This window comes from Camelus ferus, chromosome 12, assembly GCF_009834535.1.
Source record: "Camelus ferus isolate YT-003-E chromosome 12, BCGSAC_Cfer_1.0, whole genome shotgun sequence".
In the NCBI taxonomy this organism is placed as follows: Eukaryota; Metazoa; Chordata; class Mammalia; order Artiodactyla; family Camelidae; genus Camelus; species Camelus ferus.
Genome location: NC_045707.1, coordinates 7,687,417 through 7,713,635, shown reverse-complemented (window position 1 = coordinate 7,713,635; position 26,219 = coordinate 7,687,417). Strand labels below are relative to the sequence as shown.

The window sequence follows — 26,219 nt, the reverse complement described above, 5'->3', positions numbered from 1 at the left end:
TCTCTGAGCTCAGTTCCTCCATCTGTAGAGACAGTAACAGCAGACACTTCAAGGAGTTTTCTTATCCCCACAGCAGCCACTAATCTCCTGTGGCTCTTTAATTTCAAATTAATTACAATGAAATGAAACACACAAGTCAGTTTCCCAGTCACACTTGCCATGTCTCAACTGCTCAATGCCCACAACAGGCAGGTGGCTGCCGACCTGGAGACAACGCAGGTCGAGGGCCTTGCTGCTCATCAGCTGGGAGACGGTCAGAAATGCAGGCTTTCCAGCCCATCCCAGACCTGCCGAATTGACATGTGCACTTTAACAAGATACCCCCACCACAGGGGATTCTCATGCACCTGAACTTTTAGAAGGGCTGGCTATGAGAGACCAGGTGGGGAGACACCCCATGAGAAGGGGCAGCTCTGTAACAAAGACAAGGACAACAGGACAGGAAAGTTTCCACACCCTCTCTAACCGCTGCTCATGATCGGCAAACCAAACTTGTCACAGAATTTCTGCCAAAGTCTGTGCTGAGTCCAGGTGCAGCAGGCAGGCAGGGGAAGGTGATGTGAACAGGGAAATGGAATCTCTCAGACATTTCAGAAGTTTGTGTGCACACAGGGACAGACTATTTCAATTCTGTGCTGGCCAGGAATTTCTGGCTTGCTGGCTATCCCTGTTCTGGAATGAAGTCCAACATGAAAACGACATTTTCAAAAACCCACAGGCTGACTTCATATCCAAACACATCTCTCCACGCTTGTAGGAAAAAAAGAAAAAGAAGCATAACCAGCAAGAGAATTTTGCTTCCCCCAACTCTTGAATGGCCAACCAGCTATTTTTCTTCCAACCAACAATTTCCTCCAATAGTTCCATAGCCTGACAGGAGCACTGACAAGTGAAGATGCATTTCGGGGTGAAGAAGAAGGCTCACAGTGGGAAACTCAGCAAAGCCTCAGAGCCCAGGTTGTATTTAACATTTCATCTCTCGTCTGCACAACCACCAGCTTGGGAGGAAGGCATTGCCATCCTCCACCAGGCAGATGAGGAACCTGAGATGAGTCTCACACCTGGGAGGCAAGTGAGTGTCTAACCTGGGTGAATGCTACAAACTTCACCCAGTTCTGTCTCCATCATGTCATGGCGTTTTCTTGTTTGTATTTCTCTTGAGTAGGAGTCTTAATTGTTCTGCTACCCACTGTATCCTTGGCATCTAGCAGAGTCTAGAACCAGGTAGGTGTTCCATGAATGAATGAATGAATGAATGTACCCTAATGGCAAATGGAAGCTCCAGCCTCGGAACCCCGGTTAGCCTGCTCCTTTGATCTGGAAGGCCTGCACCCCACTTGTCCAAACTCAAGTGACACTTCCTACATGAAGGAACCCCACCTCCTCTATTTGCTGCCCACCCAGCCTCTGCTTCTCCCACTCGGCCCCCAGGCACTCTGCCACATGCCTCCTTGCTGGTCCTCAAATGTGCCACCAACACTCCTGACCCAGAGCTGCTTCCTCTGCCCAGAATACCCTCCCAGACATGTGCACGGCCAGCTCCTCCACGCCGGCCTCGGCTCAAACGTCATATCATCCGAGGGTGATGTCTCGCCCTGTTCGCTTATCCTGATCCCCCAACACATTATAGCTCTGTTTATCTGAGGCCTGTCTCCTGTGTGTTCACTGATGCATCCTCAGTGCCCAGAATCAAGCCCAGCACGTAAAAAGTACTCAGCAAACACTAGCTGAGTAAAGAATCAAATGCAAATGGGAAAACACACAATAATGATGATGGCTACTTTGGGGTAAAGTTAAACAAGTTAGAGGGGAGACACTGACAGCAAACATACACAAGATGGTAGCAAGAGGCGACAAGGTGGGTGCATTCCAGGGACCCTCAGGGAAGAGTGGAAATGTTGATTAATTTTAGACTGAGTTAAGTCAAATATGCATATTAAAATTTTATGAGTAATCACTAAACAAATCAACAAAGAATGTAGCATTTCCAAACCAGTAGAGGGGAAAAAAAGAAACTTCAATCAATCCAAAAGAAAGCAGAGAGGGGAGACAGAAAGCACAAAATGAGTGACAGAAATGTTTTATATACTGGGGAACACTAGACAGATATTCATTGTTATTATTTAAACACAAAAATCTGTATCAAGGTTCTCCTACACAGGAACACCAGGGACAGGTTTGATCTACAAGGGACTCACAGCTGATGGACATCAGACATGCTACAGAGGATGGACCAATCAGAGGGGCTTGCACATTTCCTCCTCCCAATAATCACAGGCATTTGCCAAATGCATCTACCCTTTTCACCTTGGCTCCCAGGAAGCTCAGGCTCCAATTTCTAGCTCACAGAGCCCATTTTAGCCCTAGGTCTTGATATTTTAGCCCCTCCCTCTGAGCTGCTCCAATTTCTCTTTTTTTAAACCCTGGCTTTTAATTTATCATTAACATTCTACCATTTTACTATTCTTACTGTTTTTATAAACCATCTCAAATCCTTTGACACAAGATGGAGTGTAAATAAGCAAGCAAAAAAGCCAAACAAAATACACAAAATAAAACTAAGGAAGACCTTTCAGAGAAATGCATTTCTACCTGATTTAAATATTTAAAAATTTTTTTAAATTTAAGGCAGAGATTTTTAGAATGATGGTCTGGAAAAAAAAAGGCACTGCAAAACATGTTTGAAATACACACACACACACCAGTGGGTCTCATTTCATCTACAAAGCCATTCTGTTGTAAATAGATGATTAGCACCTAAGCACACCTTTCAAGGGGTTTATACATTAACAGGAAAATACTGTAATTACGGCTGGCCAAAATCGCTTGACTACCACTTAGAATTCTAGATTTTTCATCTTTATTAGGAGTTAATTTTCTCTCTTTAGCCCCTCAAACACAGCTTGGCTTTATGAGAATTTTTTTTTTTTTTTTTTTTTTTTGGTGAAGAATATAGAAAAGTCAATTTTTTGAATGGATACCAAACCTCCACTGCACTGTTCCTCCACTTTTTCATCTCAGCATCCGTCGCCCTCTCTCTGGGCAGCCACTCATTTCTCAGTCATGTTGGCCACGTTGACTGCACACCACCAAAATCCCTCGACACCAACCCGCTTCCAAGCAGAGGGCGCCGTGAAATGACATGAGGCCCAGAGTCAAAAATTTCTTTTCTTTTTAAATAGTCCATCTTGAGTTGTGGGAATAACAATGTGTTCCTGAAAATGTCTGGTTCAGACCATTGTATCCAACTCATGAGCAAATGAACCAGAATCCATTTTAAGGCTATCGTACACATCCAGCAATGATTATTATAAGCTCTTTTTTAAAAAAAATGAAGTTGGCTGGATATTTTGATTGAAGCGACCACATCACAAAATTTCTCTTTTCCTTTTTCATTCCCTTAACAAAGACGTGTTGACAAATCCGCACCCACCTTGTGCAGGCCTGCAGGGCTCTGGGGATACTGGTCAACACTCCCCCTCCACCCCATCTCTCCCAGCAGACACGCCTGGTGATCTCACCTCCACACCGTGGCTGAACCCCTGCCCTGCTCTGTCCCCTTGGCCACCTCCAGGCCCACTCCCAGCTCCCCCTGCCTCTCCTGGGGCCCCAGTGTCCTCCCCTACCTGCGGCGGGCACACTCCACCCAGCAGCCAAAGGGGTCCCTGTCCCTCACCTGCCTAAGCTCCCAGTGGCCCTCTTTAACACTCAGAATAAAGTCCACATCCTCAGCAGACTGGGCCTCCCTCCCTGGCCTCTGTGATCACTGGGCTCAGCCCGGCAGGCCTCTGGCTACTCACCAGGTAATTCAGGGCTGGGTCCTTCTCAGCTCAAGACCCTCTTGATGGAGCCATCCTAGACCACCGATGTCAAGAAACCTCCCCCAACCCCCGGTCACTGTCACCAAGCTCTGATTCTTGAACTGATTCATTGATCCAATCACTTTAAACGAGCTCCTGTGTTTACTTTACTGCCTGACTCCCCTTCCAGCAGGGGCCACATCTGGGTTGGCCATCACCAAATCTCCAACTCCAAGTCAGTGAACACGCTAGACATGGAATGACTGGGACGGCTGTGGACCCCTGTCCCCCTGCAGTCACAGGCGGGTGGGAGAGGCAGACCTCACCTAACCCACATCAGGACTCTGAGGCCAACAGGAGTGGGGACCAGAAGGGGCCACCCTGGACGGCACCTTGACAGCCAAGCCAAAGGGGGGCTTAGTTAACATGTGGTCCAAACATCACATTTTATGGATGTGGACACTCTGCAGGAGAAGCGAGCCCCTGGCTGGTGAAGACCAGAGTCAGAGAGGGCCCCAGGAACTCCTGAATTCAGTGCTAAGTCCCCTGCGCTGGGAAAGAGGCTGTGAGTCCTGACCTCGGTCAGGGCGAAGCCCATCAAACCAGACCTGCCTGCCCAGCATGGGCAGCTTACACCCTGGGGACCTCAGCCATTCTCAGGAAGTCCCATCCCACCCTCGGCACCCTGGACCCATGGGGCATGACAGTGGGGCGGCTCTGACCAAGGAAACCTGGACAGTGTCCCACCCCACACTTAGGTCCCGTCCCTGAGGCTTGAAACACTGATGCCCACAGCAGAACATTCCACGGCCCGTGATGGTACTGAGCACAAAGAGATGAAAGCGAGAAAGGATGGGGTACGGCCCAAGTGCAGGGAGTTGAACGCACACAGGTAAGAGACTCTGGGAAGAAGGGCGCACTGGTGTCCCACAGAGGGGGGATGGGAAGGATGGAGGTAAAAAGGTTAAAGGAAAGAGACAGAAGCGAGGACTTGCACAAGCTGCTGGGCGCCGAGCTGTGGGCACTGGAGGTAACTCAGCCTCCGGGAGGCTGGCCTCGCCCCGAGGGAGAGGAGAGAAGGACCTGGACTTGGGAAGTGGGTGAGGAGCTCAGCAGCCTCTAGCTGTGTCAGGAAAGACTGTCTCCCACAGACTCACAACTCTGCCCCTGTGAGCAGCCCCCGCTCCAGCACCGGGAGCCCGAGGCCCCCACTCCTTCCTGAAGCCCCTCAGCTCCTCCTGCGGCCCTGCCACGGGCTCCTGAGTCAAAGGGCAAAGAGGCAAAAGGACTCTGACCCAACCCCCTGGAGCCCTCAGGCCCTCGACGAGGTGGCAAATGAGGGGAAAAAAAACAAAGAAACCAGCTCGGAATGATTTCTGTTTCCCTTTCTCTCCCTTCCTCCCTCACGAGATTTTAATTAAGGGTTTACTTGCAAAAGACCTAGCTCTATTTAACGAAATCCTTGGACCCCTTTTAGATTGTCTTATATATCGTTTTGTGCTAGGGCGCCAGTAAAAAGTTAATTATAACTTCTAAACACTCCATTACCAGGCCCTCATCTCCCTCCCCTGCCTGATTCTGCTAGGGGTGGTGCCACTTAATTAACTGGTTCCTTGTGTGCTCTACAGACCCCTCCGTGCTTTAGTCAACAGACCCCCGCAAGCAACCCCGGGGGCCTGGCCAGGCTGGGCTCTGAGGCACTGACCTGGGCGCCATCTCAACCCTCGAGGGGATCACGGGATCCTGCAGGAGGAAGGGAAGCTGGCAGAATGGCCCACTTGGGAGCCCAAAGCGTCTCAGCAGGTGACATGTGTGAGTGAAGAGGACAGCAGGCAGGACAGACAAGGACAGGGAGGGAGTAACAGGAGGTGGCAGCTGACACCAGCCTCAGAGGGAAGGGAGAGGGGGCACAGGAGCTGTGGTCGCAGAGTCTTAAACACCACGCTGGAGGCCGGCACCTTACTACACAGAACGAGTCTAAAATCCCAGTGGACAGCCAGGAGGAGGTGTCTCTTAAGAAGACTGAATAGTATCACAGATGGATCTCAAAGAGAGATCTGGTCTGGAGAGAGATGGAGGCATCTGCAGGTCTGAGTGGAAGCAAGAGCAGGAACTGGGGCGAGGGGAGTGTGGGGACCTAATCTGGAAAGATGATGGTTGAGAGGCCAAAGGCTGACCCTGGGAGTAGCTACCTTCAGTGAGAAGGAAGAGAACCAGGAACAAAAGGAGGAGATGGAGAAGGGGGAGCCCAGGGGGTGGTGCAGGAGCCGGGGAAGGAGAACCCAAGGTGGACAGGGCAGCATCCAGTCAGGTGGGGAGGCGAGGGGAGGAGGGGTGAGAACCTGGCCTGTGGCCTCTGGGCAGTCACTCAGAGGCCAGCACCAGGATCTGAGGCCACAGGAGCCCTGGGGGTGGGAGTGAGGACTGCAGAGGCTGCAGAGGCTGCAGGCTTCTCCTGGCCGGGGGGCGGGGAGACTAGCCTGGCACCTGTCAGTCACAGAGAAGGAGCTTTCTGGCATCTTGCAAATTCCAGCTCATGAACCGACAGTTCTTGAGGGCACAGCTGTCACTCAGAGCTGGAGGCAGAATTTGGCCCGGTGTTCCTGCCCTGGGGAAGACGTGGGTGGTGTAGAGGCCTTGGGGTCAGCTGATGCCTCTGCAGCCAGCATCCTGGGAGGTGGGTGCTCCTGGGCGCTCAGCCTCCCCTCCTGCCCTCAGCATCCCTGGCTTCCAGTGGGGAGCCCACCTACCCACCCGGAAGACCTGGCTCCCTTGGGTGGGCCCCGATCACCTGCTGGCCTCAGCTCCTAGCCTCATCCTGGAGACCCCGTCGGCCTCTGCCCTTGTGTAGACCCTCCCCAACTCCCGTGTTGTGACAGCCACAGCTCACACTCTTCCATGTCACAGCCCTGCCTTCCCCAAAGCTCCACTCACTGCTGACCCACCCCATGGCAATCATATGTGGATGCAGTGGCCAGCTCACAATACACGCATGCCGCTCACTTTTGTCCATCCGGAGTCCACCGCCTCTATCCAGGGCTGACACTGGGGATGAGGCTCACCCTGCCCTCCGGGGCTGATGATCTAGGTGGGGCAGAGGGGAGGCATGAGGACACCAAAAATCCCCTCCATGAGGTGAGGGCTGCCACCAAAGCCTGAATAGGGAGCTCTGGGTGCAGAGGGAAGAGGGAAAAATGCCACCCAAGGGGCTGGGGAAGCTTCACAAGAGGTGACACTGGAGGGGTGGGTAGGACCTGCAGGGTGGATGAGAAAGAGCGTTCCAAGCTGAGGGATGAGCGTGAGCCTAGGCCCAGAGTGGGGAACTGGAATCGGCCAGTGTGGCTGGAACAAAATGGCTCGGCTAACGTTGAGGCTGGTCAAGTGGCCTGTTTGTTTTGCAGGGGACTCAGATCAGGGAGAGGCCACTTTCTGAGGCCTGGAATGTGCTAAGCACCATAAGGGAACATTACTCTTCCATCCTCTTCGACCCTATGGGGTTGGTAAATAATTCTCCCAACTTTACAGATGAGGCACAGAGAGGCTGAATGACTAAGCTAAGGTCACACAGCAAATAAGAGGCTGAAGCAAGGCTGAAGACAGATCTGCTTGACTTCCAGGCAGGAGCTCTGAGCCTCCATGCCATCCCTCCTCCCTGCACAGACACGACTTGCTGGGCCAAGCAGCCTGTGGACTCCACACTACCTGTCCATCATCACGTGATTAGCCGTGGAGGAGCGAGGAGCTTCCAGCACATTCTTTTCATTTTCAGCAAGTTTTGCTCTTGTTTTCACTCTTGATGGCTGGAAAGCCTGTCCTTAGCAATTTTTTAGCTGCTCACTGGGACATTTACAAATCGAGCTGGCATTTCTATTTCTTGAATATATTTGGGATAGTGACAGCCAACGAGAAAGAGGGTCGGCTCAGAGGCGCCCTGTTCCCCCAAGTCCAGCCCCCTCCAATGAACACAAACCCAGAGAAGCCTGAATGGGACACAACAGGGACACGACTCACAGCCAAGCTGTGAGCAATGCACCTGACGGCAGATTAGAGTCTCGTGAGTTTAGCCACACGTCTCCCCAGTTAGGTGCCTAATCTTGTCTTACAAAGAGGGCCTTAATCAATTTTTCAGATTTCCTCTTGTTTGTCTGGGGGTGGCCCTTGGAATATGATTTTTTTTTTTTTGGAATATGATTTTAAATGCTTTCCCTGAGATCAATGAACAGGGAAGAAGCTGGTTGTGAATTTCAAATCTGTAACTTTCTCCCCCAGAGGAGGAGGGGCAGGGCCAGCATGCCTGAGAGGTGGGCAGGGGCCCGCTGGCCTAGGGAAGGGGCCCCAGGTGACCTTCTGAGTGGCTGGATGACCCCAGGACTGACCTGAGGCCAGCGCTACCCCTGCCTCCATCCTGGGACACACTGTGCACCAGACATCAGAGAGGCCAACATTTCTTTAACAACAATGAGATTTTACTGTTGCCTTTATTTGATGTTACAAGAATAATACATGCTACTTGTAGAAAATTAGAGGGAAAAAGAGAGAACCACAAAGAAGAATATTTAATCCCCCACAATCCCACCACTCAGACGTCAATTCTGGAATATTCCAGAGCCTTCATTTTCACTAGGCTTGCCGCTTCCAATCTAACTCTGCAATCCAGGCCTTTTAAAAGGTCACTCCCCTACATAAACCTTCCCAAAGACCCCACTGTACTTCGAATCCACCCCAAACTCCTGCTGCTGCTCCCGGGGCCTCCAAATGGGTGTCAGCCCAAACCCTCCAGACCTCACACTTACTTCCCTTGCCCCCAGGGCCTCTGCCTGGAATGTGCCTCCTACATCTGCCTCACTCTCACCTCCGTGCCCTGCCCAAGGCCGCCTCCTCAGGGAGGCCTTCCCTGACCACTCAAGGGGCACGTGGTCACCCCCCGGGCCAGCTCTCTGCAGACACTCATCACGTGCGTGAATGGTTCTCTCACTGCTTCTGGTGTCTCCACCCATCACTGTCTCCCCATCACCAGAACGCGAGCGGCCCTGTCCTCACTCCCCACAGTCACCCCATTGCCGGGGACACACTTGGCACAGTGTTCTCAGTGAGGGTGTGTGTGTGTGTGTGTGTGTGTGTGTGTGTGTGTGTGTAAGAACTGCAGAGACAGCTGAGATCATAGGTCAGTGTTTCTCGGAAACTCCACATACTTTTACACACAAACTCGTCTACCGCTTCTCCCTGCAACTCAACCTGGAGGCTCGAGTCAAATTTCTTCCCCTTCCACCATGGGACCAACCCAGGACCCCTACCTCTACCCCAAGGGAAGTCCTGATCTGGCAAACGCCAGTTCCTGGGGGCAATAATCACATTTACACAGCACTTTGTAGTTTATGAAACTTAAAACATTTCCTCCATCCCAGTGGAGCCTCAAAACGCCTACCTCCAAAGACGTAGGCAGGGCAAGGGGAGCTGGACCACCCTCCCATTTAAAATGAGGCCAGGAGGGTCACGTGGCTGCTGCAATCACCTGGGAGGAAGCTGACCCCGATGTCTGGCCCCAAAAGGCACAGTCCTCGCCTTTACTTCATATCAGAGTTGTTTCACCATAAAAACGAGAGAGGTGATATGGAGGACATGACAAGAGCTTGGCTCCGGAGTCCAACTGCCTGGGTTGGAATCCCAGCTCTGCCACTTACTAGCTGTGTGACCTTGGGCAAGTTACTTCACTTCTCTGGGCCTCAGTTTCTCCTCTGTCAAATGGAGGTGACAATAGCTCCTGCCTCACTCGGCTGTCAGGAGGATTAAACGATTTAATAATACACACAAAGGGCACCCGGCACATATTGCCACTCAATGGACACGAGCTCTTTACAAAACCACACCTGTCCGGATGCACCGAGTGAGCGCACGGCCCATCTCCCCGCCGTGAGCACCACACCATGTCCCTGGGCCCCTGAATCCAGGGGCGCCAGCCCACAGATATGAGTCATTTGGTTCCGTGGGCAAGTTCCCAAAAAGCCAGCTGCAGACAGAATGCTATAAACCAGCTCCTGCTGACCCTCTCACTCACGTGCGCATTGAGGACGGAGAGCCGCTCCTCACGCTTCAGCCTGAAGCCCCGCCCAGCCCCGCTTGAGTGACAAGCCCTGACATCTGCGAACACCTCAAGGCGGCCCAGGGGAGAGGCCCAGGGAAAGTACCCTTTTGTGAAAGGAAGACCCCTCTGTACGTTCACCCTTCCCACCTGCAATAACCCAGGCAAATAAATCAATCCAATGCCAAGGGCAAGTTATGAAGAAAGCCTTTAAATTCCCACTGCATAGAGTTCTGACTTCTGTTAAGAGGGCAGGTAGAGAGATTTTCCCAAAATGCCCAGCTCACCATGCTGGCCCTCCCAGGTCCCCGGTTTTCCCTCATCGTCAGAGTCTCAGGGAGGCCCCACCCCTCTCTCCCGGCTCATCACCCTCATGTCCTCCCAGCCCCCGACCCCAAACAACACACTGCCTCCTCCCAAGTGCCCCCAGCACGTTTTGGCCTCAGCTGTCCCCTTAGCCTACAGCAGCTCCCCTCCCAGCCCAAACTCCCAGATCCTTAGGCAAGGCCCAGCCCGAAGTCGCCTTGGCCCAGAAGCCTCCCCCCGCCCGGGGGGAGGGCCACCCTCAGTCCCCGCGCTGAGATCCCTCAGCCCTCGGCCACCGCCCCCAGGGCACACGGAACTGTTTGGTTCTTTTACTCACTCAGCCTGGAGAGGAGCCCATCGTGGGCCGGGGGTACATCAGAAACAGTCCCCACCACTGGGAACCTCAGCTCGGGGGGCAGTGGGCGACATCCTCTTCTGTCCACCCCAAACACCCGTTCCTCAAATCCAGCCAGGCCGTGGCGGGAAGGAGCCTACCACACGGGCCTGGCACACAGTCAGCGCCCAGGCCAGCAGCAACTCCTGCTCTCTGCCTCGGACATGGACTCTGGTTCAGCCTCACATCTTCTGAGACCCACACCAGGGGGGTGAGGAGCCAGCCTCAGTGAGGGTCCCCTCCAAGGAAGCAGCCCAGACCTGGAGGGAGCTCGGGGTAAGAGGAGCAGCCTGGGGCAGACTCGCCTGCAGGAGTCCTCTCCCATCCAGTCTTCGCACGGTTCAGCCCAAACAGGGCCCTTGATTAAAATTTCCTGTTTAAAAAATCAATATTTTAAGCTCCAAGCCTGCCAAGTGGAGGGGAAGGCCTTGCTTGTAAATATTTGTCTCGACTGGCAAAGCCCGGCCTCTCTCCCTGCAGTTACCCGCCTCGCTCCTGGCCCTCTGCTCATGCAGCTCCCAGCCAACTGCACAGCGGGACGCCCCTGGGGAGGCGGGGGACCGTCTGGCAGCCACGAGGGGCTGTGCAGGGAGGTGGGCCGGCCCTGCACCCACGTCTCTGAGACAGCAGGCTTGTCCCCAGGCTGCCCAGGGGCCGTCCATCTGTCCCTCGGGGCCAAGGCAGAGAGAGTCCCTGTGAGGTTTCTCTGGATTCCAAGCAAGCGGCTTTCCCGGGGGGTACCCCAGATTTATGTCTTTCTTATTTTGGAAGAAAACAAAAAGTCAAAGTCCAAGCCCTGGGTGCGTGCTTGCAAATCGTGGCCCCCCATCTCTCACGGCGTGGGACCGGGCTCTGCTGCCTGTACCAGCAGCTGCCCACGGAGGAGGCCACACCCGGTCCCCTGGGCCCCCACGGGGGGCATGGAGGCCTAGAGGGTCCCCTCACTGGGGAAGCCGTCGATGGTGGTGGGTGGTTGAGCCGGCTCATACCAGCTGAGTGCTGGCCCTGACGTCACCGGTCCCAGCATCATTCATTCATTCGCCCATTCAGCCACTCACTCACTCACTCATTCATTCTTCAGTAATTCACTGAGCACCGACCTGCACGAGGCACTGGGGACCAGACATGCAAGAGGACAAAAACAAGCCTCTGGGAGGGGGTCTCCAGACAAAAGCCCCACAAACAAATTGAAAGTCACAGCAGAGACCCCCGAGATGTGATGGGAGAGTAGGAGGCGGACAGGTGACAAAGGCCAGGGAGGGCGGGGCAGGGGGAGGAAGGGCAGCGGGCAGGGGGCTGCCCCAGCCTGGACGCTCGCAGGCGCCACCTCCTCGAGCACCTACCCAGCCACTCGTTGAATTTCTTCACCTCACTCGGGAGCCCCAGCTCCGTGAAGTCCCCGGCGTGGATCAGCACGTCACCGTAGGGCATCTGGATGGGGTCCGTCCTCGAGTGGGTGTCAGACACACAGACAAAGCGGGTGTAGCCGGGCGGCTTGGGGGCGTCATGAGGCACGGGGTCCACCCTGCGGGGCGAGAAGATCATGTGGTCACAGGGCCACGGGGCTGGGAGCATGCAGCTCTCATCCCATCCACTGAGCTCACACCCAGCCTTTGCGACAGGCCCGCCTGCATCCAAATTCTGACCCTCTCGCTCACTAGCCGGGCAAAACTTTCTCCCCTGAGCCTCAGTTTCTCCTCTGTGGCACGGAACGCCCAAGGGTTGCTGCGAAGTTCAAGGAGGTCACGGGTGGGAAGCTTGGCAACTGTCCCTATGTGCACTTGTCCGACCACTGAGACAAGCAGAGCCTCGCAAACATTTTTTCATGATCAGCCCCTAAGGGACCTTTTCAGATGTTTTTTTCTACTCACCCCTCTAGTGAAATTTGAATACCGCAAATATACTGTATACCTGCTCATTTACTGCATGTGTAGCTATGCTTTATAATAAGAGTGAGATTCTTTCCACCCGCAAAAAACCAGTTTCCACCCTCTTGAGGATGCATGGACTGAGGTCCACTGTCCAGTTCAAAGAACGGACTCTCCAGCGCCGTGCAGAGTGCAAGCGGCATCCAGGGAGAGCCATGTATGAAAGGGGGCATTTCTTGGGAACTTGTGAAATAAAGGCACTGAATTCAGATAGGCAGAAATTTTCCACAACTGTAAGATGGTCCGATCATGTTAAGAGCAAGGACTTTCCAAGGTTGTACAGGAAAACAGTTCTGGAATCAGAAGACCAGGCTTCAAATCCCAGCTCTGCCATTCACCACGAACATGTAACCTTAAGCAAAATGCTTGGCCTTGGTTTGCTCGTCTATAAAATGGAGCTACCTCACAAAGAAAAATACTCAGAAAATTAAAAAGAGCTACACCAATGTAAGTTCTTGGTTCCCGGGAGCCCCTGGTAGCCCCCTCGTCCCACAGATGAGGACACTGAGCAGGTAGCCAGGGTGTCACAGGGAATAAATGCAGACTGTGGGGAAGGAATCCAGCTCCCTGCTCCCTGCTCCCCGTTCGGTGCTCTCTCCCTGAGAGCCACACTCTGCCTCCTCTGCTGAATGGTTCTGCCAGGCTCAAAACGCTTAAAAACAACGCGATGACATTTCAACGAGCTGCTCTCTCCAAATGAGTATGCCGCTCGAGGAGTTGTGTTTAAATCTAATTATGCGGCAACCCAAAAGCGGTACCATATCAGTTACATAAATACTTTTAAAGACATCTTTCTAATTATCCTTTTTTTCAGACAATATACTTCGAAGAAATTTAATTAACACCTCACGAGAGACGTGGGTTCAGCATGCTAATGTGCAGGGAGCATTAGCAAGCTCCATCCGCCGCCGTCGCAGCCCCACGCCCGCCTCTCCCCATCACCACTCTGCGTCGGGAGGGGCTCGCGGGGCCCCTTTCTGGGGGTGGTTAAGTCAAGCTAGAATCCCAGCAGGTCAGAGTTAGGCCCGACCAGGGAGGAGAAGAGAAGTCCCTGAATCTAATGATGACCAACAGGAAGGTGCTGGGAGCTGTCCCTTCCCTCTCCATCCATTCATTCATTTAATCATTCATTCATTCCCTCATTCATTCAACACAACACATCCTGAACACCTACTGGGCACCAGCCCTGAGCTCAAAGCTGGGGAACTGAATGAACCAGGCCTGATCCCAGACTCATGATGGAGACAGACATGGCGAGGCAGTGACAATAAAGCCACCAGCCTTGACAGGACAGCAAAGGGGCTGGGGGCCAGAGAAGGCCCTAACGCGGCCTGAGGCCCCTGGACTTTCCAGGAGGAGGTGACACCTGAGCTGGTCTGGAAGCTCAAATCTACCCCTCAAGGAATTCCTACCACTCCTTGGTCCCCTGGGTCCCTCTCCCCATCTCATGAGACAGAGAGTCTCGCAGGCAGCTGGCCTGAGAATCCACCTGTCTGCCCCTAACATGGTTGACTGGACCATGGCAGACGGTCTCTACTGGGCTGCTGGCCTGGCACAGGAATGTGAGAGCAAATCACATTCATTCATTCATTCATTCATTCTCCTTACATATACTGAGGTTGGGAGGATGCCACAAGGGAACAGAGACCAAGTCAAAGAGCAGAAAGGAGACACAGGGAGCAAGATGCCACCCCCAGGGCCAGCTCGGGCCCCAGCAGTCTCTGCTCCTGAGAGGCCCTTGGTGGAGGAGCCCTGGGCAGGCCAGCCAGCACAGCGCACGTGAATCCTGAGGGTGCTGCTACTGGAGCCCACGCTCTTTAATTAACTCTGCTCTTGTTTCCCTCCACCCCAGGGCTTCTGAGCTCAGTGAGGATGAAAACTTAATAATCCCCAGAGAAAAAAAAATAGACCCTCATTTCCCTGCACAGTCCTCCAGCTATGTGGATTGTAACAAATGCTCAACCTTGAAATAATAACAACAGTGTCGCAGATTCCCAGGGGTTGAGAGCTCATTATGTGCTAAGCACTTTACATGCATCAGCTCTCTTCGCCCTCACAATGACCGCCTGAGCAGGGTGCTATGGGTGTGCCCATTTTATAGATGAGGAAACTGAGGACCAGAAAAGGCTAGCTTTCCCAGGATCTCAGCTATAGAAGCTGGCAGAGCTGGAATTTAAAGCCGGTTTTCAGTCCCAGAACTTACACCATTCTGGACTATTTCCAAGCCCTACTTCATCTCATCCAGTTAATCTATGGACAGATGCTTATTGATTGCTTCCTAAATACCAAACACCAGCTAGTCACAGGGATATACCTGTGGACAGGACACCCACAGAGACCACCTCCTGCAGCTCCCAGAAACCCAGCCCTTGTTTAGAAGTAAGGAAAAGAGCAGGAAGAATCAAGATATGGAGAAAGAGAAAGAGAGAGAGCATGTAAGAGGGTGGGAGGGCTTCACAGCATTATTTGAGCCCTAGATCCAGCTGTGCCTGAAGCTGGATCCAAACCTGGACTTCCTAGCTAATTACGCAAGCCAATAAACTCTCTTTTACCCTTAAGGTAACTGAAATTGGGTTTCTGACACTTGCAATGGCTAGACCTTGGCCAAGCCCTAAGTTACAGCAGCCCTGTGAAGTAAGTAACTGAGGCCTGGAAAAGTTAGTCTCACGTCCAGGGCCCCGGCTAGTAAGTTCAAGAGTAGAATTTGAACCTGGGGCTTCAGCACAAGAATTAGGGCATTTAACTTCACTCCTTCTTACGACTAGAAGAAACAAAGTAAAATGGTTATTTCCCAGTGATATTCCTCAGGGACCAGAGAGAATGTACAGAGACAAACGTTCCTGGTTTGTGTGGGGCCAGACCAGTGTCCTCAAAGCGTCTGCCTGCTGAGGTGGCCCCACGCAAGGCTAGGGCGCGCTCTCCCCCTGAGACCTGAAACCTGTCCCCACCTCTCCCCGGCCTAACATGGGATCTTCCCTGGGGAATCGTGGTGGCAGGGATGGTGCAGAATAGGGAACACGACCATCGGTGTCCAGACCTAGGCTGGCACCCAGGCTCGGAGACCTCTTTGCTGGGCCCTGGACCCTGCCTGGGAGGTCTTTAAATGGGCTGCCTCCAGTCTCCACCAACAGAACTCCTTTTAAAGGACAGAGAGCAGGTGCCATGCCTGGTATCAGCACCCCAAAACACCTATAAGGCGGACCCCCAGAGTAACCCTATCTCTCAAGCACGGCTCTTGTCTTCTCACTGAGCTCCAGGCCACCCGTCCACCTGTCTGCCCAGGTCAGAGGTGCCGGTGTCTGGAGGGGCTCTCCCCAGGCCACCCCAGAGTTTCTCAGCCCCCAGGGTAAGGGGTCTTTGGTCCCAAAACCCAGAGGCCCAGATCCAGACAGTCATTCCTCAGGCAACGGTAGCCTTGTTACCACCAGGGTCCCTGGGGGCAACTGCATAAATCACATGGCTCGATCGGAGGCCACGTTTGGACTGTCACTGTCGTGATTAAATATAAACTGTGGGTTTATTAAATAAGGCCCCTCGCTCCCTCACCCTAGAGACAAAGCCCAGGGCGGCGATAAATCACGTGTCGGGAAATGGCATCCATCCTCCTGCGTCCCCCTCCGTGGCGGCTTTCCATGGAAACCCGCGCTCCCCCTGCGCTCAGGGTGTGAGTGGAAAGAAGGCGGAGTGGGCGGCGGCAGCACCCCACCGAGCTCCTGCCGGCCCTGGCTTCCCCAGCTTCATGCAAAGTTGCACTTCAAAGCCGGGGTGACTGGAGCGGGCGGTGAGAGAGCACTGGACAAGGAGTCCAGAACGGGGGCTCACTGCATGCTCTCTGGGGGCCCTGCCCAAACCCCCACTGCCTCCGAGCCCCACTGCCGATGGGAGCCTGGAACCCTGGCCTCCAGAGGAGACAGCACAGAGCAGGCCAGGAGATGGAGTGGGGCAGGCCAGGGTCAGTCTGCTCTGCCCGCTCCAGCTGGGTGACCACGAAAAGCCACTAAGCTTTTCCTCCACAGCACTGATCGCCACCAGTATTGTGCGCTGTTGCACACTTCTACGATTTTTGTGACATATCCCACTGGACTGTCAGCTCAGCGTGGCAGGAGTCTGCCTCCGATCACTGCTCTGTCCCAGCACCTCACCCGGCCAGCAGGCACCAACGACATGGAGCATTTGCGGACTGGCTCCCCTCTCTGCAGCTTCACCTGCTTAGTCCTCAGTCTCACCATGAGCAGCATTACACAGGTGGGGAAACTGAGGCCACCAAGAGACACTCCTAAATGAGTGGCAGAGCCAGGGTTCCAACCCAGGCAGGTGAGCTTGGAGCCCACATTCCCAATTAAACAGCTGCTCACAAACATCCTGACTAGATGAATGAATGAATGAATGACCTGCAGTTGTTAATTCGGGGAAATCACCCCGCTCTCATCTAGTCATTCACTGCCCTTCCTCAGGACACAGCCTGGCCCCGGGGGTCTGCGTGGCTCCTGCCTGGGCACCCTCTGCCCAGGGCACATTTCCCCACATCCTGGCCCCCTCCCAGCTCAGATCCTGTCGCTCCTTCGGCCTGGCCCAACTCATCCTCCTCTGGGTCTCAAACTAAAAGTCATCTTCTCCAGAGGGTCCGTGCTCAGCCCCCCGGCTGTCTTCTCTCCGGACTCTGTTGCCTGAGCTCTGTTAGGAGATTGGGGGCTGGCGGGGTGTCTGCCAGGACCAGGTGGGGGTCCCTGACATCTCAGCAGGGTTCTACTCCACACGATGTCTATGGTGCCGGGGGCTCTCTGAGCAGGCGGGCACACGGGCACAGACACAAAAGCCCCCCTGCTAGCCGGAGGCCCCGGTGCTCTCGCCCATTCCTGCTGGCACCCAGGGACCTCCGGCACTGTCACTCCCAGCCCACAAGGACCAACCCCAACAAAAGAGGAGAAAACACCGGACAGAGGAAGGCCTCCTTCCCCATAGCAGCCTTGCCAGGCTCAAGGTCCCAGAAACCAAGGAAGAATGTGCCTGAGACCCAGGGCCTTCCATCCAAATCCACCAACTGGGCTCCAAGATGGATACTGGAAGCAGTTTCCCAAAGAGAAATCTACCAAAAATTAAAGTAAGCAGCTACCGACAAGGCCAGCCCGCAGCCGCCACGGAAGCGAGCATTTTCCAGAGCACGCGCTGCAGGGAAGAGGGTGTTCCCAGCGCTGGAACCCACCCCCAGGCTTGCTGCCCCCCTGGCTTCCAGAGCCCTTTCTCATAGAAACAACCTCTCTGCACCCACCCTTTACCACAGAGGACCAGTCCTGAAGGGAACCACACAGTGAAAAGAAGCAGGAACCTGCCCAGCTCACCCCCAGGCCTGGGTGTGAAACCCCCCGCGGCCCCTAGGCGGGCCATCTCCGTAAAAGGACAGCGGCTAGTACCCACATTATCTCTGCTCTCTAGAGGAAGCTGGGGCCTGTGTCCTCACAGGACACCTGACCCAGCCTGGTGGTCAGGGGGTCTGTTCCTGGCTCAGGAGCGTCCCTATCACAGCTCTGACCTTCCTGTGCTGTCACTGGGGACTTGTGGGGCTCCCCCCTCATCAGGGGCTTGTCAGAGGCCCAGACCCAGCACAGGGGCACCCCGAAGGGGCCGAGAGAAGGTTCAACAGCAGAGCAGACATTAATGCCTAAACCCTCAGACGGAGGCACGTCCGTCCGTCTGCAGACATCACAGCAAAAGGATGCTAAGCGTGGAGAGAGCCCTGGACTGGAGGTGGGTGTCATCTCTGGCACCTACCAGCTGTGTGGGCTTGCCTGGGTCACCTGTCCAGGGCTCTGTTTCCTCACAAGGTAAGCCCTGCGGGGCAGGGCTGATGGGAGGGCCAGTGGGGACAAAGGAGGAGGATCTTCCAGCAACACAGAGAGCTGCCCAGGGCAGGGCCAGGAGTTTACCCACTTCCATCCCATGCCACCTGCAGCTCTCCGGACCACAGGAAAAAATCCAAGGAGTGGAAAGTTTCTACCAATGCACGGGGGTCCCAAGTCTATGCTTTCGCCATGGCCTCATTGCTGGGGCACCCCTAGTATTTTCCATCAACACCAAAGGGTGGCAGCAGAACTCCCCTGTCCTTTAGGAAAGCACCTCTGCTTTTTCAATAGAAGCAAAGGGGTCTGGGCAGAAAGGGGGGGCAGAGGGAAGGTAGGACAGCCAGGCCATGACTGGGGTCTGACCCTGCCAGGGGGCCTGCAGCAAGTCCCACCCCCTCCCTGGGCCTCAGTGTCCTCGACACAGTGAGGAATGTGAATCAGAGCAGGGGTTACTAACCCAAGTACCAGGAGGGGGCAGCTGGAACTCAGTCCTCCAGACTTGCCACGAGGACCCACGTGGGCCTTTAGGTTTTGTACAGCAAAGTCAGAAGTCTGGATTTTTATGTGCAATCACCTCATTTTCAAATATTTGGAAAACACTCTCCTGGCCAAATGAAACAAGACTCCGGGCCAGAACCGGCCCACAGGCGAGGACCCTGCAACTCCTCACATGAACCTCCCAACTCAGAGCCTGGCAGACCCTGGGATTCCTGCACCGTTCCGGTCGACGAGCATGAAACCGTTGGGCCCAGAGGCACCCCAAGTCCAGAAGCCCACCCCAGCGGCCCCTGCCACCCACGCCTCTCGCCTGGCGGTCCCCCCGCCGGCCGCCCACTCACATCTGCACGTGCGGGGGCTGGAAGCGGCCCTGGTTGATGTTGTAGAAGGTGAAGGCCTGGGTGGGGTTGGAGCTGTACTCGTCCACCTCGACAAGGAGCCGGCTGTGCTGGTGCCTTCGCGCGGCCATCACGTGGGACTGGGAGAACGCCATGCCCAGGCCGCAGGGCAGCAGGGCCAGGGCCTCCGCCTTCAGGACGCCGGGGTCCCACCTAGCGCGCCACATGGACCTCCGCTGGCCGCCCGGGCATCTCCCGCCGCTGCCGCCACCGCCGCCCGGCCCCGAGCCAGACCTGGGAACAGACTGAGGAGACGGAGCAGAACCGTGCGACAGTTAATCTGTTTGGGATTTGCTTTATTTAATGTCAGATGAAGATTTAGAAAGAGGGAGAGGGGCGGGGGGAGAGAGAAAAAAAACACAGTCCTACAGCTCAAAAACTCATTACACATCTTTCCAACTCAGCAGTTTGATGAATATACTTTGGTAAAAAGAAAAGGGAAGGGAGGGAGGGGACCAAAAAAAAACGAAAACCCACAACGCCATGGACGGATGCATGCATGGTCCAACATGTTTAAATACTTAAGACTTTTTTTTTTTTTTTTGCCTTAGACAAAAAACCACAGGGTGACCGTGAGATGAGGAAGACAATGGTTGGTATTCTGTAAACAGGTAAGGTAAGTTTTACTTTTCAGAATTGAGGAATAGGAAGGATTCACCTCCAACCCCTACCCCCCCCAACAGACCGCCCCCCCAAACACACACACACTCCCACACCACCCCACATCCACACCCCTACAAGCCCGAGCAGGTGGAGACGGCGGCTGCAAATTCCTTCATCAACATCCATTTCGCCTAAAGACATCTTTTAGCAGTGCCTGGAGAAGGGATTTTCCCAGCAAGATTGCTGAACACGGACTCAGCTCAGGGGGTGGCCGTGGGGGTGGGGAGGGGGATCTACTTTTTAAAATACCTTCCCAAATGCCTTATAAGGATCTCGGGAATTCTGCTGTTCCCAGTCAAACCTGGAATCCACTCAGAAGCACAGCTTACCAATGCTTATACGTATATTTGAAATTTCTGTCATTGGAAAGTGCAGTTTGGATTTCTAGTTGCTGGATTTAAACGTCCCTTTTTGATTTCAACTGGGCTAGGTGGAATTCCGGAAACGTGGGCCGTGGATAAGATGCCATCCCACCCCGGCACACTTACACACTTGCCACGACAGCCAACGCCTCCTCACTAAAGACCATCTTTTTTCCTGCAATTATTTTTTTAAACTGTGTAAAAAGAAACAAACCTCAAAGATTTGTTTCATTCTGTTTTGTTTCAGTTTTTGGTCATTAAAACCCTCTGATGATTCCATTTGCGCTGCCTTTAACCAAGGAGAAAATAACGTGAATTAAACGATTCCTGGACAGTCATGTCCCAGTCATGTCAAACGAAGAAAAATCCCCTTTGCTTTGCGCATGGAAGAAGAATCGATACAGTCAGAAAACAAATTAGATTAAGAAAATGACAAAAATTAAAGACTGGAGAACATTCTAATTATGTGCAAAGGAGAAATGGATTATTAATTTTTTTAAACCTCAACAATCATGCCCATACAAGGTGCAATAAACAGCAGTTTCTCTGCTCCCTCCCCCTCCCCCGCAAAGACAAAAAAACGCATCCTGATTCATACACATATCACTCTGCTCCACTTGGGAAGGAAAAAAATCCACCCGGGACTGGATGCACTTGCTCCTGTCCTTTGTCCTGTTAATTGTTTTTAAGCAACTGTGCTCTCCCAGTGGTCACAGGGTGGTAGGCCCCTGAGGTGAGTGAGTCAGGGTGTCCTGGCCTCGGGGTCGTGCCGTCCTATTAACCCTGGGAGAGGCCTCGGGCAGCAGAAGCTGAGGGCCAGGCCCCAGCCGCCCCGATCTGAACACGGATTTGAGTCCCCGCGTGGTGCTGACTTGCTGAGTGACCTTAAGCCAACCTCCTAACCTTTCTAAATCTCAGCTTCCTCTTCTGCAAAATGAGTTTGATCACAGTAACACCACCTCCCAGGGCAGCCGTGCAGGTTAAATGGTTGGGGAGTCTGAGCCCAGGGCCTGGCAGGTACCAAGTGCCCGGCTACTAGTCACTGTTACTGTTATAATCATTATTCAGTGCAATTTGATACCTGTGTATCAAACGGCTGCTGTGAGCAGGTGCTACCCAGGTACTGGGGCATCTGCGGTCCAGGGGTGTCCAGAGTGAGCAAAGAGGGCAGCTCCAGGAGCCCAGAAGATCCTACATTTTCTCAAATGCAAGCTGACCACATCAAGCCCCTACTTGAAACCCTGGCCCTGGCTTTCCATGGCTCCTCTAATGAGGACCTCTGGCCTGTGGGCCCTACCCATGCTCCAGCAACACAGGTCTGTGGCTAGAGGATCTAGTGCCCAGAGGTCTCCAGCTAACGAGTGCTGTGTGCCTGTTCAGAGCGTGCAACACGTTATAAGAGGTCTCTCTAAGCCTCACCACCCACCTATGAGATGGGTGTTCCTATCCTCCCATCCTGCAGATGAGAACAGTGAGTCACAGAGAAGTGAAGCCTCTTGCCAAGCCCAGCAAAGAGAGAGGGTGGTACTGAGATCTGGACACAGGCAGCCTGGCTGCAAGGTTCTGGCTCCTCCTGCCAGGACTACCTTGTCCTCTCCAGCTGGCTAGACTCACCCTTCACCCCTTAACAAAGCCAGGATTTCCTCACAGAGGCCTTGGTCAGGGGTCCTGCTCCCAGGGTCCCCTAAAGAGCCTGGATGTCCCCTGGAGGCAGGGCCTCGGTCTTCCTCCCTCAACCTGGTCCAGCAGCTCCAGCCCCGACAGCTCTGCAACCTTGAACAAGTGGCTTAACCTGTGAGAGGTTTGTTTCCTCATCCACAAAATGGAGAGAAAAACAGTCCCCACCTCATACAGTCGTGAAGATTAAATGGGGTCACACATGTAAACTGCTCATCCCAGAGCCCAGCACAGAGTAAATGCTCCAAAATGTTGTTGTTGCCGTCATCACCGTCATCGCCCAGGCCCTATCACAGGTGCCGCATAAATACTGAGTGAGCGAATGTATGGATGCAGGGGTGGACGGAGAGATTCAGGGATGGGGAAGGGATGCAGGGATGGAGGGATGGATGCAGGGATGGAGGGATGGATGCAGGGATGGAGGGACAGACAGAGTATGTTTGCCGCCAGTCAGTATTTACCCAGCACGGGCCTGGCAGAGGGTGGGTATCAAGGGAGCTCAGCCAAAGGTTAAAGAGTCATCACCTCTCTCCTACCACCCCACAACCCTGCAAGGAGCCTGGCCAGGCTGGGCACAGCCCTCGTGAAAGGGGGGCCCCAGGGCCCTTCACCCATCCCTGCCCCCAAGGAGACGGCACTCGCATGCCCTGCGGTCAGCCGCAGTGGGGGAACTGCTCTGCACCAGGGGACTCAGCCAGAAAAGGCAGCGGCAAGGCGTCCCGGGAGGCACTCCGCAGTGAAATGCTGCATTTCACATAAAGGGGGTTTGCAATGGGCCCTGCTCAGAGAAATCAGGGAAACTGGGAATGCAGAGCCTTCTTTTAATACCCATTTAATATTTATGGAGCCGCAGCAGCAGCAGCCACAGTGCGGAGAACGCAGCCGATCCATGGAGGGGGAGCAGCTATTCCCAAACAAACGGCTTTTAGCTGGGAAGCATTTGCACCTGGTCCACAAAACAACACAGCATGCAGGCAACGCGGGGGATGCTGGGACCGCCGTGGGGAGACCACCTGGGCTTCCGTCCTGGCTCTCCGTCCAGCAGAGTGACCTTGAGCAAGTCACACATCCTGGCCGGGCCGCAGGTGCCTCCTCCGTGCCAGTGGGCAGGAAGGAAATGGGACTACAAAGAGAAGAGGGGGACGAACTGATCAATGTGTTTACTTATTCAACAAGTGTACCTTGGCCGTACGTGCCACCACTGTTCCAGGTGCCAGAAAGAGCAGTGAGAGTCAACAGGTCACTGCCCTCAAGGAACTGGACACGGGGGCGATAAAGCAAACACAGAGGTAAATAGAAAAGATGCTTTCAGATAATAATACGTTATGTACCTGGAAGAAGACGGGGCAGGTGATGGAATCACAAGTAATGGGGAGAGGAGGCTTCAAACTGGTGATCAAGAAAGGCCGAATCTAAACAGGTAACATCACCTCAAAAGCGAACGCGAGAGGCAGCCAGCCATGCCCAGACCTGGGAAAGAGAACCAAGGCAGAGGGAACAGCAAGCGCAAAGGCCCTGAGGCAGAGGCAGCAACAATAAATGGTCTCACTTGTTATTTTTCTTGGCCACTGGTGTGCCTCTGCAATGGAGAAGGGCCTGGACTCTGAGGTCAGAGGAAGCAGGGTTCAAATTTGGTGCTGCTTCGCTGTGGGACTCTGGGCAAGTCACTTGACCTCTCTTTGCTTCCGCTTCCTCATTGGTCCCGCTGAGAGGGAACAGAAGGAATGACGTGAGCCTTGGGCCTGCCCCTGCATGAAGGCCCAGTCAGCCCAGACTGAGGGAGTTGAAAAATCCTTGAAATTTCTGGGTTGAAAAATTCTTGTTGAGAAACTCCCTCCTTTTTTCAGAGCTCGCTTTTCAAAAGTCTTTATTCTTTTACAAGGTGGTTTCTCTTTCCATTTTCCCCTCAAAGGCATTTATTTGTCCTCAGGAGCCTTGGGTCAAGTCAGGCCAGGAGGAACCTGGACGTCACTGAGACTCCAAGCGGCAAGTAGCTACCAGGGACAGAGGGTACAGAGAGCTCACACCTAGGAAAGAGGCCAAGGCAGCCCCCCCCCCCGCTCCGCTGCCCCCACAACCTTGTCTGACCCCCTCCTGCGGCGTCACCAAGGCAACACACCATACCAGCCCCCAGAACCAAGGTCCTAACTCACACTCTGACCAAGCTACTCCTGAATCTCACAGGAGCACCCTGCTGCCCCGAGGGGAAGCCTGGCTCCTTAGATCTGCCCTGGAGCCCACACCTGCCCCCAGGCTCAATCTCAACACTCAGGCCAAGCCCTTCACTCCGGGTGTCCCTGGCACACTGGGAGTCCCGCCTCTGAGCCTTCACACATGCTGTTCCCCCCGCCTGGAAGGCTCTGCACACCGGCCCCACCTGTGCACGCACACCTGTTCCCTGGCTCAGGGCCTCAGGGAGATGTCCCCTCGACCTCCCCAGGCTGGATCAGGCACCTCTGCCCACAACTCCCCGGGCCATCTCTCACAAAAGCTCCCAGAGTCTCATCCTGCGTCTGAGCTGAAGTAGAAGCCGAAGAACAAAACACTACGTGAGCGAGTGAGTGAGTGAGAGAGAGAACACACAGGTCCTGCCGTCTCAAGCCCAGGCTCAAAGCAGGTCACGCCTCCTCAGATCTCCGCCTTTTCCTCTGTGAACTTGTGGATGCTAAGATCTCCCTCCCAGAAGCCACGGGGAGGATACAGGACGAGGTACCTACAAAAGTTCCTGGCCGAGAGCCCGCGCACAGTAGGTGCTCTCTAAGTGTCTCTGCCACCACGGTTAGAGAGTCCCCAGAGCTCTGCCAGGAACTGCTAAGAACTGAGCAGAGATTTTCAGACAATCGGGGGTTCATGGCCCCTTCCGTCCACCCTGTTACTGGGTGAGTCAGCAGCCACTCTACTCCCCAGGGTGTCGTGAATGGGCACGGCCAGTACCACCGGCCCTTGACTAGTTTTCCAGGCCAACTCTTCGCCACTCGCTCACCTGGGACACTGCAGGACACGGGTCAGCCCCGAAACACCCACTGCCCCCCATCGGAGGCAGACCCTGTTCTGGGACCCAAATGACTCAGATGTGAAACTGACCCTCACAGGGCTTGGGGCCCAGCGGGAGCAGCCAGATGAATCAACAGGGCAGCTCAGACCCCTTCATGAGGAGGTGGAGAGGAGGGGGCCTGGGGGCCCCTAAGCAGGCCCTACCAAACAACAAGACCAGCCAGCATGTGCCAAAGGCCCAAAAGAAGACACCGAGAAGGGCCTTAGCTTCCACAGAGCATTGTAACAGCGGGAGGATTCCTGCAAAGGAGACACCTGGATGGTCCCAGCAGCCCAAGTCTGCCCAGCAGACAGACAGATGAAGGAAATCTACAAGCAACCCCCTCTGTGACCAAAGACCGCTGGCCTTCGCCACGGGGCTGGAGGCATCCACTGCCACCTGGCACAGGCCCCTCAGAGCCAGGGTGGGCCCAGGACAGTCCCGGTTCACGCCTGCTGTCCCCCTTTGGTCAGCTCGACCAGCAGCCTCTCTGGCTCTCAAAAGTGTCCCCATTTCAATAGTTGAAAATGTCCCAAAGGGTAAAAGTCACCATCATAAAAGCCAACCCGAGGCTGTTAAGGCAGCCACCCCAAAAGGCACCCCTGCCTCTTCCCGTCACTGGCAGGTTTGTGGGTGTAACTGTGAGGCTAGGACAATACTGTGTTGTCCCGAGGCCGAAACTCGGACAACACCAGTGACTACACGGGATTATCTGCAAAACAGGAAAAGTCCCGGAGAAGCACCTGCCCTGACAGCCTTCCCTGCCGCAGCGTTCCGACGGAGCCCAGCGCCCGGGAAGCTTCCCCAGGAACCCAACCCCATCTTGACTCCCACTCCTCTCCTCCTCTGACCACGAGTGGGGGCCGCCAGCAGCCCCAGCCCCTCCAGCTGGTCGGCCCAGCAGGCAGGCAACTGTCTCCGGCCGGTCGCCCAGAGCAGGCCAGCTCAGCAGAAGGCACTGCTGGCTGAGGCTTTGCTGAGAACTTCGTTGCAATGAGACGAGTCGCAGGAAAACCACACTAACGCCTCCTACAGAGTGCCCCTGCCAAGCCAGGGGCAGCAGAAGTCATGCTTAACAGGAAGGTACCAGTGTGTGGGGCTCTGGAATGGTTCTTTTATATGCTTCCACACCTGCTCAAAAATCCCTTTTCAACCAGTTTTTTCCCCTTGTTTTGCTCGTGACTGATAATATGCAATTGATTAGTCAGTGGTTGAAAATGTCAGAAAGGGTGAAAAAAAA

At 54.3% G+C, this 26,219-nt stretch overlaps 1 protein-coding gene across 2 annotated transcripts in view; it reads right to left on the bottom strand.

Annotated features, from left to right (window-relative positions):
* Positions 1–19,607, bottom strand: part of MPPED1 (metallophosphoesterase domain containing 1) — a 59,335-nt gene extending 39,728 nt beyond the window's left edge. The window contains exons 1-2 of one of the 2 annotated variants that reach the window (XM_006177511.3): positions 19,187–19,607; positions 11,923–12,104 (exon numbers count right to left, since the gene is read on the bottom strand). In XM_006177511.3, coding sequence (XP_006177573.2) covers positions 11,923–12,104; positions 19,187–19,410 — 406 coding nt within the window. In that variant the 5' untranslated portion in view covers positions 19,411–19,607. The remainder of the gene's footprint in view (positions 1–11,922; positions 12,105–19,186) is intronic. The other variant, XM_032492387.1, reaches the window with a different exon arrangement.
* Positions 19,608–26,219: the final 6,612 nt, after the last annotated feature.